At 49.1% G+C, this 15,795-nt stretch overlaps 1 protein-coding gene across 1 annotated transcript in view; it reads right to left on the bottom strand.

Moving 5' to 3' along the window:
- The window catches only part of LOC144605181 (C4b-binding protein alpha chain-like), a 39,077-nt gene that overhangs the window by 5,560 nt on the left and 17,722 nt on the right, over positions 1 to 15,795 (bottom strand). The window contains exons 6-10 of the mRNA XM_078420270.1: positions 13,812 to 13,997; positions 12,317 to 12,502; positions 9,416 to 9,595; positions 6,104 to 6,283; positions 1,185 to 1,364 (exon numbers count right to left, since the gene is read on the bottom strand). Coding sequence (XP_078276396.1) covers positions 1,185 to 1,364; positions 6,104 to 6,283; positions 9,416 to 9,595; positions 12,317 to 12,502; positions 13,812 to 13,997 — 912 coding nt within the window. The remainder of the gene's footprint in view (positions 1 to 1,184; positions 1,365 to 6,103; positions 6,284 to 9,415; positions 9,596 to 12,316; positions 12,503 to 13,811; positions 13,998 to 15,795) is intronic.

The raw sequence follows: 15,795 nt of genomic DNA, 5'->3' as shown, positions 1-15,795 counted from the left end.
CTAGCATCCTCCTCATTGCTAACACTGCCCCACAGCTTCGTGTCATCCGCAAACTTGGAGATGTTGCATTCAATTCCCTCATCCAGAAAAGGTTGAGGTTGAGGTAGATGAGGTTGGAGGAAATGTAGGTGAACCTCTGTCTCACCTTGAAAGAATGTTTGGGTCCTTGGATGGAGTTGAGGGGGGAGGTAAAGGGACAGGTGTTGCATCTCATGCGGTTGCAGGGGAAAGTGCCCGGGGATGGGGTGGTTTGGGTGGGAAGGCACGAGTGGACCAGGGAGTTACGGAGGGAGCGGTCTCTGTGGAACGCAGAAAGGGGAGGGGATGGGAAGATGTGGCCAGTGGTGGGGTCCCGTTGTAGGTGACGGAAATGTTGGCGGATGATTTGTTGGATACGCTGGCTGGTGGGGTGGAAGGTGAGAACGAGGGGGATTCTGTCCTTGTTACGAATGGGGGGAGGGGGAGCAAGAGCGGAGCTGCGGGATGTAGAAGAGACCCTAGTGAGAGCCTCATCTATAATGGAAGAGGGGAAGCCCCGTTTCCTGAAGAATGAGGACATCTCTGATGCCCTAGTGTGAAACACCTCATCCCGGGCGCAGATGCAGCGTAGACGGAGGAATTGGGAGAAGGGGATAGACTTTTTGCAGTCTGGGCCCCGTATCTGAGGAAGAATGTGCTGGCTCTAGTGGGGGTTCAGAGGAGGTTTACAAGAATGATCCCAGGAATGAATGGGTTAACCTATGATGAGCGTTTGACAGCACTGGGCCTGTACTCACTGGAGTTTAGTAGAATGAGGGGGGACCTCATTGAAATTTATTGAATAATGAAAGGCCAGGATAGAGTGGATGTGGAGAGGATGTTTTCACTAGTGGGAGAGTCTAGGATTAGAGGTCACAGCCTCAGAATTAAAGGACGTTCCATCAGAAAGAAGATGAGGAGGAATTTCTTGAGTCAGAGGGTGGAGAATCTGTGGAATATTGGACACAGACGGCTGTGGAGGGCAAGTCAGGGGGTATTTCTGAGGCAGAGATAGATAGATTGTTGATTAGTGCCGGTGTCAGGGGTTATGGGGAGAAGGCAGGAGAATGGGGTTAGGAGGGAGAGATAGATCAGCCGTGATTGAATGGAGGAGCAGACTCGATGGGCTGAATGGCCTCATACATGGTTGTGGACGGGCTGCTTACCTCTCTCACACCGGGGGGGAGATGGGTGGAATGTCCCATCATCACTGCACCGACCCCTGTCCTCGCCGATCACCCGATATCCAGGGGCACATCTGAACGTGACTTCATCTCCGTAGGCGTACCAACGTCGATCTGGTGTAATCTCCCCGTTGTGGAATCTGCTGGGTTTGGCACACGGAACTGCAGGAGAGGAACAGAGGGGTCTTTGGTGAGGAGGGGGAGCAGCAGAGATGGAGGCACACTGGGGCAGGGCCAAACCCTGCACCACTCCACAGGGATTTATTCACAAAATGCTGGAGTAACTCAGCAGGTCAGGCAGCATCTCAGGAGAGAAGGACTGGGCAACGTTTTGGGTCGAGACCCTTCTTCAGACTGATGTCAGGGGGATGGGACAAAGGAAGGACATGGGTGGAGGTAGGAAGACAGTGGGCGATCTGGTAAGGGGGAGGGGAAGAGCGGGACAGAGGAACTATCCAAAGTTGGAGAAGTCGATGTTCATACCACTGGGCTGCAAGCTGCCCAGGCGAAATATGTGTTGTTCCTCCAGTTTACAGTGGGCCTCACTATGACACTGGAGGAGGCCCATGTCAGAAAGGTCAGACTGGGAGTGGGGTGGGGAGTTGAAGTGCTCAGCCACCGGGAGATCAGGTTGGTTAAGGCGGACTGAGCGAAGGTGTTGAGCGAAGCGATCGCCGAGCCTGCGTTTGGTTTTGCCGATGTAAATAATTTCACATCTGGAGCAGCGGATGCAATAGCAACATAGAAACAGAAAATAGGTGCAGGAATAGGCCATTCGGCCCTTCGAGCCTGCACTGCCATTTAATATGATCGTGGCTGATCATCCAACTCAGTATCCCGTACCTGCCTTCTCTCCATACCCCCTGATCCCTTTCGCCACAAGGGCCACATCTAACTCCCTCTTAAATATAGCCAATGAACTGGCCTCAACTACCTTCTGTGGCAGAGAATTCCACAGATTCACCACTCTCTGTGTGAAAAAAAACGTTCTCATCTCGGTCCTAAAAGACTTCCCCCTTATCCTTAAACTGTGACCGCTTGTTCTGGACTTCCCCAACATCGGGAACAATCTTCCTGCATCTAGCCTGTCCAACCCCTTAACAATTTTGTAAGTTTCTATAAGATCCCCCATCAATCTTCTAAATTCCAGCGAGTACAAGCCGAGTCTATCCAGACTTTCTTCATATGAAAGTCCTGCCATCCCAGGAATCAATCTGGTGAACCTTCTCTGTACTCCCTCTATGGCAAGAATGTCTTTCCTCAGATTAGGAGACCAAAACTGTACGTAATACTCCAGGTGTGGTCTCACCAATGCCCTGTACAACTGCACCAGAACCAATGCCCTTGGGGGGGTGTTTGCTAGTGCTGTCGGGGAGGATTTAAACTAATATGGCAGGGGGATGGGAACAAGAGCAGAGAGACAGAGCGGTATAAAGTGAGGGTAGAAAGAATAGGTAACAAGGTGAAAAGTAAAAGTGGCAGGCAGACAAATCCAAGGCAAAAATCAAAAAGGACCACTTTGCAACATAATTATATAAGGGGCAAGAGTGTTATAAAAACAAGCCTGAAGGCTTTGTGTCTCAATGCAAGGAGTATACGTAATAAGGTGGATGAATTAAATGTGGAGATAGTTGTTAATGATTATTATGTAGTTGGGATTACGGAGACATGGCTCCAGGGATACCAAGGCTGGGAGCTCAACATCCAGGGATATTCTATATTCAGGCGGGATAGACATAAAGGAAAAGGAGGTGGGGTAGCGTTACTGGTTGGAGAGGAGATTAATGCAGTGGAAAGGAAGGACATTACCTCGGAGGATGTGGAATCGATATGGGTAGAGCTGCGAAACACTAAGGGGCAGAAAATGCTAGTGGGAGTTGTGTACAGGCAACCTAACAGTAGTAGTTGAGTTGGGGATGGCATCAAACAGGAAATTAGAAATGCGTGCACTAAAGGTGCAGCAGTTATAATGGGTGACTTCAATCTACATATAGATTGGGTGAACCAAACTGGCAGGGGTGCTGAGGAAGAGGATTTCTTGGAATGTTTACGAGATGGTTTTCTAAACCAACATGTCGAGGAACCAACGAGAGAACAGGCCATTCTAGACTGGGTATTGAGTAATGAGGAAGGGTTAGTTAGCAGTCTTGTTGTGCGAGGCCCCTTGGGCAAGAGTGATCATAATATAGTGGAGTTCTTCATTAGGATGGAGATTGACAAAGTCAATTCAGAAACAAGTGTTCTGAACTTAAAGAAAGGTAACTTTGAGGGTATGAGACGTGAATTGTCCAAGATAGACTGACAATTTATACTAAAAGGGTTGATGGTGGACATGCAATGGAAGGCGTTTAAAGATTGCATGGATGAACTACAACAATTGTTCATCCCAGTTTGGCAAAAAAACAAACCAGGAAAGGTAGTGCATCCGTGGCTAACAAGGGAAATCAAGGATAGTATTAAAACAAAAGATGAAGCAAATAAATTAGCCAGAAAAAGTATCATGCCAGAGGACTGGGAGAAATTCAGAGTCCAGCAGAGGAGGACAAAGGGCTTAATTAGGAAAGGGATAATAGATTATGAGAGAAAACTGGCAGGGAACATAAAAACTGACTGCAAAAGCTTTTATAGATATGTCAAGAGAAAAAGATTAGTTAAGACAAATGTAGGTCCCTTGCAGTCAGAAACAGGTGAATTGATCATAGGGAACAAGGAGATGGCAGACCAATTGAACAACTACTTTGGTTCTGTCTTCACTAGGGAAGACATAAATAATCTGCCGGAAATAGCAGGGGACCGGGGGTCTAATGAGATGGAGGAACTGAGGGTAATCCAGGTTAGTCGGGAAGTGGTGTTATCATATCATCATATCATATATATACAGCCGGAAACAGGCCCTTTCGGCCCACCAAGTCCGTGCCGCCCAGCGATCCCCGTACATTAACACTATCCTACACCCACTAGGGACAATTTTTTACATTTTACCCAGCCAATTAACCTACATACCTGTACGTCTTTGGAGTGTGGGAGGAAACCGAAGATCTCGGAGAAAACCCACGCAGGTCACGGGGAGAACGTACAAACTCCTTACAGTGCAGCACCCGTAGTCAGGATCGAACCTGAGTCTCCGGCGCTGCATTCGCTGTAAAGCAGCAACTCTACCGCTGCGCTACCATGCCGCCCTTTTTTAGGTAAATTAAATGGATTAAAGGCCGATAAATCCCCAGGGCCAGATAGGCTGTATCCCAGAGTGCTTAAGGAAGTAGCCTCAGAAATAGTGGATGCATTAGTGATAATTTTTGGACAAATCATCGGACAAAGTCAGCATGGATTTATGAAAGGCAAATCATGCCTGACGAATCTTATAGAATTTTTCGAGGATGTAACTAGTAGAGTGGATAAGGGAGAACCAGTCGATGTGTTATATCTGGACTTTCAGAAGGCCTTCGACAAGGTCCCACAAAGGAGATTGGGGAACAAACTTAAAGCACACGGTATTGGGGATTCAATGTTAAGGTGGATAGAGAATTGGTTGGCGGACAGGAAGCAAAGAGTAGGAATAAACGGGTCCTTTTCGGAATGGCAGGCAGTGACTAGTGGGGTACCGCAAGGCTCAGTGCTGGAACCCCAGTTATTTACAATATATATTAATGATTTGGACGATATATTATTAATGCATTTGCCCACTCACCTAACCTATCCAAGTCACGTTGCAGCCTCCTAGCATCCTCCTCATTGCTAACACTGCCCCACAGCTTCGTGTCATCCGCAAACTTGGAGATGTTGCATTCAATTCCCTCATCCAGAAAAGGTTGAGGTTGAGGTAGATGAGGTTGGAGGAAATGTAGGTGAACCTCTGTCTCACCTTGAAAGAATGTTTGGGTCCTTGGATGGAGTTGAGGGGGGAGGTAAAGGGACAGGTGTTGCATCTCATGCGGTTGCAGGGGAAAGTGCCCGGGGATGGGGTGGTTTGGGTGGGAAGGCACGAGTGGACCAGGGAGTTACGGAGGGAGCGGTCTCTGTGGAACGCAGAAAGGGGAGGGGATGGGAAGATGTGGCCAGTGGTGGGGTCCCGTTGTAGGTGACGGAAATGTTGGCGGATGATTTGTTGGATACGCTGGCTGGTGGGGTGGAAGGTGAGAACGAGGGGGATTCTGTCCTTGTTACGAATGGGGGGAGGGGGAGCAAGAGCGGAGCTGCGGGATGTAGAAGAGACCCTAGTGAGAGCCTCATCTATAATGGAAGAGGGGAAGCCCCGTTTCCTGAAGAATGAGGACATCTCTGATGCCCTAGTGTGAAACACCTCATCCCGGGCGCAGATGCAGCGTAGACGGAGGAATTGGGAGAAAGGGATAGACTTTTTGCAGTCTGGACCCCGTATCTGAGGAAGAATGTGCTGGCTCTAGTGGGGGTTCAGAGGAGGTTTACAAGAATGATCCCAGGAATGAATGGGTTAACCTATGATGAGCGTTTGACAGCACTGGGCCTGTACTCACTGGAGTTTAGTAGAATGAGGGGGGACCTCATTGAAATTTATTGAATAATGAAAGGCCAGGATAGAGTGGATGTGGAGAGGATGTTTTCACTAGTGGGAGAGTCTAGGATTAGAGGTCACAGCCTCAGAATTAAAGGACGTTCCATCAGAAAGAAGATGAGGAGGAATTTCTTGAGTCAGAGGGTGGAGAATCTGTGGAATATTGGACACAGACGGCTGTGGAGGGCAAGTCAGGGGGTATTTCTGAGGCAGAGATAGATAGATTGTTGATTAGTGCCGGTGTCAGGGGTAATGGGGAGAAGGCAGGAGAATGGGGTTAGGAGGGAGAGATAGATCAGCCGTGATTGAATGGAGGAGCAGACTCGATGGGCTGAATGGCCTCATACATGGTTGTGGACGGGCTGCTTACCTCTCTCACACCGGGGGGGAGATGGGTGGAATGTCCCATCATCACTGCACCGACCCCTGTCCTCGCCGATCACCCGATATCCAGTGGCACATCTGAACGTGACTTCATCTCCGTAGGCGTACCAACGTCGATCTGGTGTAATCTCCCCGTTGTGGAATCTGCTGGGTTTGGCACACGGAACTGCAGGAGAGGAACAGAGGGGTCTTTGGTGAGGAGGGGGAGCAGCAGAGATGGAGGCACACTGGGGCAGGGCCAAACCCTGGGCACGATGTCACTGACGGTCAGCTACTACTGACCCAACCCTGTGTAGCGCTGCGACCAGCCAGGCCTCCAGTGAGCGAGTGAGGATTAACTCCCAAACACTCCACCTCATTACATCTCTTTAGACTTTAGAGATACAGCGCAGAAACTGCCCACCGAGTCCGCGCCGACCAGCGACCCCTACACACTAACACTATCCTGCAAACACTCGCGACAATCAGCGACCCCTACACACTAACACTATCCTGCACACACTCACGACAATCAGCGACCCCTACACACTAACACTATCCTGCACACACTCACGACAATCAGCGACCCCTACACACTAACACTATCCTGCACACACTAGGGACAATCAGCGACCCCTTCACACTAACACTATCCTGCACACACTCACGACAATCAGCGACCCCTACACACTAACACTATCCTGCACACACTAGGGACAATCAGCGACCCCTACACACTAACACTATCCTGCACACACTAGGGACAATCAGCGACCCCTACACACTAACACTTTCCAGCACACACTAGGGACAATTTACACCTTACAGAAGCCAATCAACCGACAAACCTGCACGTCTTTGGAATGCGGGAGGAAACCGGAGCACCCGGAGAAAACCCACGCAGGTCACGGGGAGAACGTGCAAACTCCGTGCAGACAGCACCCGTGGTCAGGATTGAACCCGGGTCCCTGGCGCTGTGAGGCAGCAGCTCTACCTGCCGCCCCTGGACCTTGATTTTTCACCTGTTGTTGCATCAAGCCTGACCGCAATGGCCAGGCGCACCTGTGGTCAGACCAGGACACACCTGACACAGCCTTGCCTGTGCACACCTGCCGGCGTAGTGAAGGTGGTACCTGCACATGCCGCAGTACACGCCCCGTTTAAAGCAGAGTAGGCCCCTGTGTGCTACTGGATCTGAGACGGGTCTGATCTCGAACTCTTTGCAGGCATTATTTTGCAACCACAACCTGTAAAGTGACCACAGAGTGATACAGTGTGGAAATAGGCCCTTCGGCCCAACTCGCCCATACTGGCCAACATGTCCCAGCTACACTCATCCCACCTGCCTGCGCTTGGTCCATATCCCTCCAAACCTGTCCTATCCATGTACCTGTCTAACTGTTTCTTAAATGTTGGGATAGTCCCAGCCTCAACTTCCTCCTCTGGCAGCTTGTTCCATACACCCACCACCCTCTGTGTGAAAAAGTGACCCCTCTGATTCCTATTAAATCTTTTCCCCTTCACCTTGAACCTATGTCTTCTGGTCTTTGATTCCCCTACTCTGGGCAAGAGACTCTGTTCATCTACCCGATCTACTTCTCTCAAGAAATTGTAAACCTCTATAAGATCTCCCCTCATCCTCCTGCGCTCCATGGAATAGAGACCCAGCCTACGTAACCTCTCCCTACAGCTCACACCATCTAGTCCTGGCAACATCCTCGTAAATCTTCTCTGAACCCTTTCAAGCTTGACAATATCTTCCCTATAACATGGTGCCCAGAACTGAAAACAATATTCTAAATGCAGTCTCACCAACGTCTTATACAACTGCAACGTGACCTCCCAACTTCTGTACTCAATACTCTGACTGACGAAGGCCAATGTGCCAAAAGCCTTTTTGATCACATTATCTACCTGTGACTCGACCTTCAAGGAACCATGCACCTGCACTCCTAGATCCTTCTGCTCTACAACACTACCCAGAGGCCTACCATTCACTGTGTAGGTGCTGCCCTTGTTCAACATCCCAAAATGCAACACCTACACTTCTCTGTACTAAATTCCATCAACCATTCCTCCGCCCATCTGGCCAATCGATCCAGATCCTGCTGCAATCATTCACAATCACCTTCACTATCTGCAAAACCACTCACTTTTGTATCATCAACAAACTTGCTAATCTTGCCCTGTATGTTCTCATCCAATCATTGATGTAGATGACAAACAGTAACAGGCCCAGCACTGAACCCTGAGGCACACCACTAGTCACAGGCCTGCAGTCCGAGAAGCAACCTTCCAACATCACCCTCTGCTTCCTTCCATGGAGCCAATGTGCTGTCCATTTAGCTATCTCTCCTTGGATCCCATGTGATCTAACCTTCCAGAGCAGCCTACCCTGTGGAACCGTGTCCAATGCCTTACTGAAGTCGACATACATAACATCTACAGCTCTGCCCTCATCAACCTTTTTGGTCATGTCTTCAAAAGAACCAATCAGATTTGTGAGACACGACCTCCCACATACAAACCCATGCTGTCTGTCCCTAATCAGCCCTTGCCCATCCAAATGCCTGTATAACCTGTCCCTCAGAATATTCTTTTGTAACTTTCCAACTGCAGATGTTAAGATGAACTACCTTCTGCAAGCATGCCCATAACAGCTCGAGAACCTAATACTGGGCGGCACGGTGGTGCAGCGGGTAGAGCTGCTGCCTCACAGCGCCAGAGACCCGGGTTCCATCCCGACTACGGGCGCTGTCTGTACGGAGTTTGTACGTTCTCCCCGTGACCTGCGTGGGTTTTCTCCGGGTGCTCCGGTTTCCGCCCACACTCTAAATACATGTGGGTTTGCAGGTAGATTGGCTTCTGTAAATTGTCACTAGTATGTGTAGGATAGTGCTAGTGTACTATCGCTGAGGGGCTATCGCTGGTCGCCGATCACTGGTCGGCCCGCACTCAGTGCACCAAAGGGTCTGTTTCCCCGCTGTATCTCTGAAGTCTAAAGTGTTATAATTTCGAACCTGCAAAAGAAAGGTAACGATACCATACGAAAGAACTATGTGTAGGAAGGAACTGCAGATGCTGGCTTCAACCGAAGAGAGACACACAAAGCTGGAGTAACTCAGTGGGACAGGCAGCGTCTCTGGAGAGAAGGAATGGGTGACGTTTCAAGGGTCTCGACCCTTCTTCAGACTGAAACGTCACCCACTCCTTCTCTCCAGAGATGCTGCCTGTCCCGCGAGCAAACTTTATTTATTCCAGGAGTCATAAAACACAACAAGATGCATGAAACATGAAATGAAACAAAATGGCCACTCACTCCGCTGGCACGTGGGTGCGGGAACATCGAACTCGTTCCTGCCCGTACACCGAATGGTTTCACTGCCGGTCAGCTTGTAGCCCCTGTGGCACCTGTACCTGACCGGATCATGTCGTGCGTAAACGGGCTGCTCATTCTCGATCCATCCATGAAGGACTTTGTAGATTTGGTTACACCCAGCTGTCAGAACAGCAAAACATCAAACTCCGTCGCTCAGAGAACCAATCCCGCACAAAGTACCTTCTACTTGCTCTGACTGTTTAGTTTAGGTTAGTTTAGTTTTGAGAGACAGGCCCTTCGGCCCTCCTGGTCCATGCCGACCAGTGATTCCCACACACTAACACTATCCTTTACTCCCTCTACACTCACGACTGCGCCCCCACCCATCCCACCAACACCATCATCAAGTTCGCGGATGACACGACTGTGGTTGGACTTATCTCAGAAGGAGATGAGACAGCCTATAGGGATGAAATCCAAAGGCTGGCAGCATGGTGTTCAGTGAACAATCTGGTCCTGAACTCCTCCAAAACAAAGGAACTTATAATTGACTTTAGAAAAACCAGTGGAGATTACGACCCACTCTACATCAATGGGGTCTGCGTGGAAAGGGTACCAGCTTTCAGGTTCCTGGGTACGCACATCGCAGAGGATCTCACCTGGTCTACCAACACCATCACCACAGTAAAGAAGGCACAGCAGAGACTCCACTTCCTGAGGATCCTCAGGAAAACCAACCTGCAGGAGAAGCTCATGTTGTCCTTCTATCGCTGCTCCATCGAGAGTGTGCTGGCATACTGTATAACCACATGGTATGCCAGCTGCTCAGAAAAGGACAGGAAGGCCCTTCAGAGGGTCATCACGACGGCCCAGAAAATCATCGGCTGCTCACTGCCCTCCCTGGAGCACCTGTTCAGCCTGCGCTGCCTCAGTAGAGCAGGCAAAATAATAAAAGATCCATCCCACCCCGGCCACCGTCTGTTTGTTCATCTGCCCTCTGGTCGACGTTTCAGGTCAATCAAATCCCGAACAAACAGACTTAAGAACAGTTTTTACCCCAGGGCCATACGAGAACTGAACACTACCTGTGCACTAGGCAACACCGTTAAAAAATCTTGTACTTAATTTAATTGTATTTATGTATTTATTTGTTTTTGCATTTATTGCATATATGTTTGTACGCACCGTCAGGATTGGCTGTTTTTTAATTTCGTTGTACTCGTTGCAATGACAATAAATGAATATTATTATTATTATTATATTATATTATATTATATTATATCCCACACACACTAGGGACAATTTTTACATTTACACCAAACCAATTAACCTACATACCAGTACGTCTTTGGAGTGCGCTGGTCGGCACGGACTTGGTGGACCAAAGGGCCTGTTTCCGTGTTGTATCTCTTAAGTCTACCGAAGATCTCGGAGAAAACCCAGGCAGGTCACGGAGAGAACGTACAAACTTCCTACAGACAGCGCCCGTAGTCAGGATCGAACCCGGGTCTCCGGCGCTGCATTCGCTGCAGGGAGCCACTCTACTCGCCTGTTGGACCAGAGACCAGCCCTGAACTACTATCCACCTCATCAGGTGCCCTTGGACAGTCCGTGATCGAACTCTACCTTGCACTAAACGTTATTTCCTTATCATGTATCTCTACACTGTGGACGGCTCGATTGTAATCACATATAGTCTTTCCGCTGGCTGGTCAGAACACAACAAAAGCTTATCACTGTACCTCGGCACAAGTGACAATAAACTACACTGAACTGAACTGAGTTTGTACTGATTTCATCCACGTGTGGTCCGATCTTTTAGCCGCTGATTGTTTCATTTGATCAGTTATCCAAAATCAAAATCTTTACACGGATGTGGGCGGTTTTGCAGATAGTGAAGATGGTTGTGAACGATTGCAGCAGGATCTGTATCGATTGGCCAGGTGGGCGGAGGAATGGTTGATGGAATTTAATACAGAGAAGTGTGAGGTGTTGCATTTTGGGATGTCTAACATGGGCAGGACCTACACAGTGAATGGTAGGCCTCTGGGTAGTGTTGTAGAGCAGAAGTACAGGTGCATGGTTCCTTGAAGATAGAGTCACAGGTAGATAATGTGGTCAAAAAGGCATTTGACACATTGGCCTTCATCAGTCAGAGTATTGAGTACAGAAGTTGGGAGGTCACGTTGCAGTTGTATAAGACTTTGGTGAGACAACATTTAGACGATTGTGTTCAGTTCTGGGCACCATGTTATGGGAGAGATGTTGTCAAGCTGGAAAGGGTGCAGAGAAGCTTTACAAGGATGTTGCCAGGACTGTAGGGTGTGAGCTACAGGGAGAGGTTGAGTAGGCTGGGTCTCTATCTTACAGAGGTGTATAAAATCATGAAAGGAATAGATCAGGTAGATGCACAGTCTCTTTCCCAGAGTTGGGGAATCGAGGACCAGAGGACATAGGTTCAAGGTGAAGGGGAAAAGATTTAATAGGAATTTATGGGGTAACTTTTTCACACAAAGAGTGGTGGGTGTATGGAACAAGCTGCCAGAGGAGGTAGTTGAGGCAGGGACTAACCCACCATTTAAGAAACAGTTAGACAGGTGCATGGATAGGACAGGTTTGGAGGGATATGGACCAAATGCAGACAGGTGGGACTAGTGTAGATGGGACAAGTTGGACAGTGTGAGCAAGTTGGGCTGAAGGGCCTGTTTCCACACTGTATCACTCTGTGACTCTGTGAAGGGCCTGTTTCCACACTGTATCACTCTGTGACTCTGTGAAGGGCCTGTTTCCACACTGTATCACTCTGTGAAGGGCCTGTTTCCACACTGTATCACTCTGTGACTCTGTGACAATGAATATGTATTGGGTTGACAGGTGGCGCTTTGAGAGACGGTTACTTACTTAAGTTGCAGGTTGGTGGAGCAGGATGAAACTGGTTGTCTTCAGAACACTCGATGACTCCACTGCCGATCATGTCATAGCCAACGCCACACCTGTAGGTTATCATGTCACCGTACTTTAATCCAAATCCAAATCCTGACATGACATGGCTGTTTGCTGGAGGTTCTGGCGAATCGCAGCGAACGACTGCCCAGAGAAACATCGTTAGTCTCACCTGCAATCAGTGGCTTTGGCAATGCAGTTTAGTTTAGTTTAGTTTAGAGATACAGCGTGGAAACAGGACCCTCGGCCCACCAAGTCCACGCCGACCAGCGATCCCCGCACACTAACACCATCCTGCACACACTAGGGTCACTTTTACATTTACACCAAACCAATTAACCTACAAACCCGCACGTCTTTGGAATGTGGGAGGAAACCGGAGAAAGTCCACGCAGGTCACGGGGAGAACGTACAAACTCCGTACAGACAGCACCCGTAGTCGGGATGGAACCCGGGTCTCTGGCGCTGTGAGGCAGCAGCTCTACCCACTGTGCCACATTGCCTATTCATACCAGTAGTGTTGGGTTCAGGTTTGGTCACACTGCTGTAGGAAGGATGTTGTTAATTTGGAAAAAGCAGAGGAGATTTACGAGGATGTTGCCCGGACACGAGGGCTGAGCTACAGGGCGAGGTGGGGCAGGCTAGGAGTTTATTCCTTGGAGCGCAGGACAATGAGGGTGATCTTATAGAGGGGTATAAAATTATGAGAGGAATAGATCGGGACGATGCACAGAGTCTCTTGCCCAGCGTAGGAGAACCAGAGGACACAGGTTTAAGGTGAGAGGGGAAAGATTTAATAGAAATCTGAGAGGCAGCTTTTTCACACAGAGAGTGGTGGGTGTATGGAACGAGCTGCCAGAGGAGGTAGTTGAGGCTGGGACGAGCACAACATTTAAAGGACATTTGGACAGGTACATGAATAGGGCAGGTTTGGAGGGATATGGGCCAAACGCAGGCAGGTGGGGCATATTGGTCGGCATGGACAAGGTGGGGCCAAGTATTAAAAATTAATGAAAGTATGAATAAAATAAAATTAATAAAAATGAACTGCAGATGCTAGTTTATAGCAAACATAGACACAGAGTGCTGGAGTAACTCAGCGGGTCAGGCAGCATCTGTGGAGAACATGGATAGATGACGTTTCACAGAGTGCTGGAGTAACTCAGCGGGTCAGGCAGCATCTTGGTTAGTGCGAGTGTCGGGGTTATGGGGAGAAGGCAGGAGAATGGGGTTAGGAGGGAATGATAGATCAGCCATGATTGAATGGCGGAGTAAACCTGAGGGGTCGAATGGCTTAATTCTGCTCCAATGATTTATGAACTTATTGAGATACAAAATGCTGGAGTAACTCAGTGGGACAGGGGGGGGGAACTCTGGAGAGATGTAATGGGTGAGTTTCTTCATTACAGATGAGGTCGGCTGGTGGAGTGAGTGGTTGGCGAGTTCCCCTCACCTTTGCATGTGGGTGGGGGGTGGCTCCAGTTTCCAGAGGCTGAGCAGTAAATCTCCTTTTGCCCGATCAAGGTGTAGAGAGAATGGCAGGAGTACGTGGCCACCATTCCATATTCCCATCTGTCCATGCCATGCAGGTCGGACACATCCCCTCTTTGGATGGACGGAGGTGCAGCACACCTGACAGCTGGCAATAAATGCAGTGCGTTAGAGGCCAGGGGGACAACGTCACATCATAACCCTCTCCTGCATCACAGCACGGCTTGGGAACAGCTCCATCCGAGACCCACAAGAAATTGCAGAGAGTTGTGGACGCAGCCCAGACCATCACGCAAACCAACCTCCCTCCCACTGACTCCATCTACACCTCACGCTGCCTCGGCAAGGCCAGCAGCCCAGACCATCACGCAAACCAACCTCCCTCCCACTGACTCCATCTACACCTCACGCTGCCTCGGCAAGGCCAGCAGCCCAGACCATCACGCAAACCAACCTCCCCCCAATGACTCACACTTCAGTGATATTTAAGGTGGTAATGGAAAAGGATAAAGAGGGACCAGAGGAAAGAGGAAAATTTCTAAATTGGGGCAAGGCCGATTTTAATCTGATAAGGCAGAAGTTGGCCCTGGTGGACTGGGATCAGCTTCTCGTGGGGAGGACCGCATCAGAACAGTGGGAGTCATTCAAAGGAATAATTGAAAAAGTACAGAGGAAGCATGTTCCCCTAAAGTTTAAGGGTGGGACAAACAAGTCCAAAGAACCTTGGATGTCGAACGATATAGTAGGATTGATTCGAAAAAAAAGGGGGGCTTTTGGAAGGCATAAAGAACTTAAGGCACAGGCATCATTAGAGGAATACAGAAGGTGTAGGGCGGTTCTTAAAAAAGAAATGAGGAGAGCAAAAAGGGGCCATGAGATCGCAGTAGCGGGCAAAATAAAAGAAAATCCCAAAGTGTTCTATAAGTATATCAAGGGTAAGAGGATAACGAGGGAAAGAGTGGGGCCCATCAGGGACCATAGTGGAAAGCTGTGGGTGGAGCCAGAGGATGTAGGAGATGTTTTATATGATTTTTTTGCATCTGTTTTTACGAGGGAGGAGGGCGATGCGGACTTAGAAATGGAGCAGGAGGGTTGTGATGTTCTTGAGCATATTGCTATTGACAGGGAGGCGGTGCTGGAGGCTCTGGCAGGCTTCAAAGTGGATAAGTCTCCGGGCCCTGACGAGATGGATCCCAGGATGCTGAGAGAGGCAAGGGAGGAGATTGCGGGGGCTCTGGCACAAATTTTCAGAGCCTCTCTTGCAACAGGGGATGTACCGGAGGACTGGAGGATAGCTAATGTGGTGCCATTATTTAAAAAGGGCAGTAGGGATAAACCTGGGAACTACAGGCCGGTGAGTCTGACATCGGTGGTGGGGAAGCTGCTAGAAAAGATTCTGAGGGACAGAATCAGTCTTCACTTGGAGGATCGAGGGTTAATTAAGGATAGTCAACATGGCTTTGTTAAGGGAAGGTCGTGTCTGACTAACTTGATTGAATTTTTTGAAGGGGTGACCAAGGAGGTAGATGGGGGTAGTGCAGTGGATGTGGTATACATGGATTTCAGTAAGGCTTTTGACAAAGTCCCACACAGGAGACTAGTCAAGATGGTAAGAGCCCATGGGATCCAGGGCACCTTGGCAAAATGGATAAAAAAACTGGCTTAGTGACAGAAGGCAGAGGGTGATGGTAGAAGGGTGCTTCTGTGACTGGAGGCCGGTGTCCAGTGGGGTGCCACAGGGATCGGTGTTGGGTCCCTTACTGTTTGTAATCTACATAAATGATCTGGATGTCAACGTACAGGGCATGATCAGCAAGTTTGCAGATGACACAAAGGTAGGGGGGGTGGTGAATAGCGAGGAAGGGATCTGCAAGCTGCAGGAAGATATAGATGAGATGGTCAGATGGGCGGAGCAGTGGCAGATGGAATTTAATCCTGAAAAGTGC

Source organism: Rhinoraja longicauda, chromosome 24, assembly GCF_053455715.1.
Source record: "Rhinoraja longicauda isolate Sanriku21f chromosome 24, sRhiLon1.1, whole genome shotgun sequence".
In the NCBI taxonomy this organism is placed as follows: domain Eukaryota; kingdom Metazoa; phylum Chordata; class Chondrichthyes; order Rajiformes; family Arhynchobatidae; genus Rhinoraja; species Rhinoraja longicauda.
This window is presented reverse-complemented; position numbering and strand designations above follow the sequence as displayed.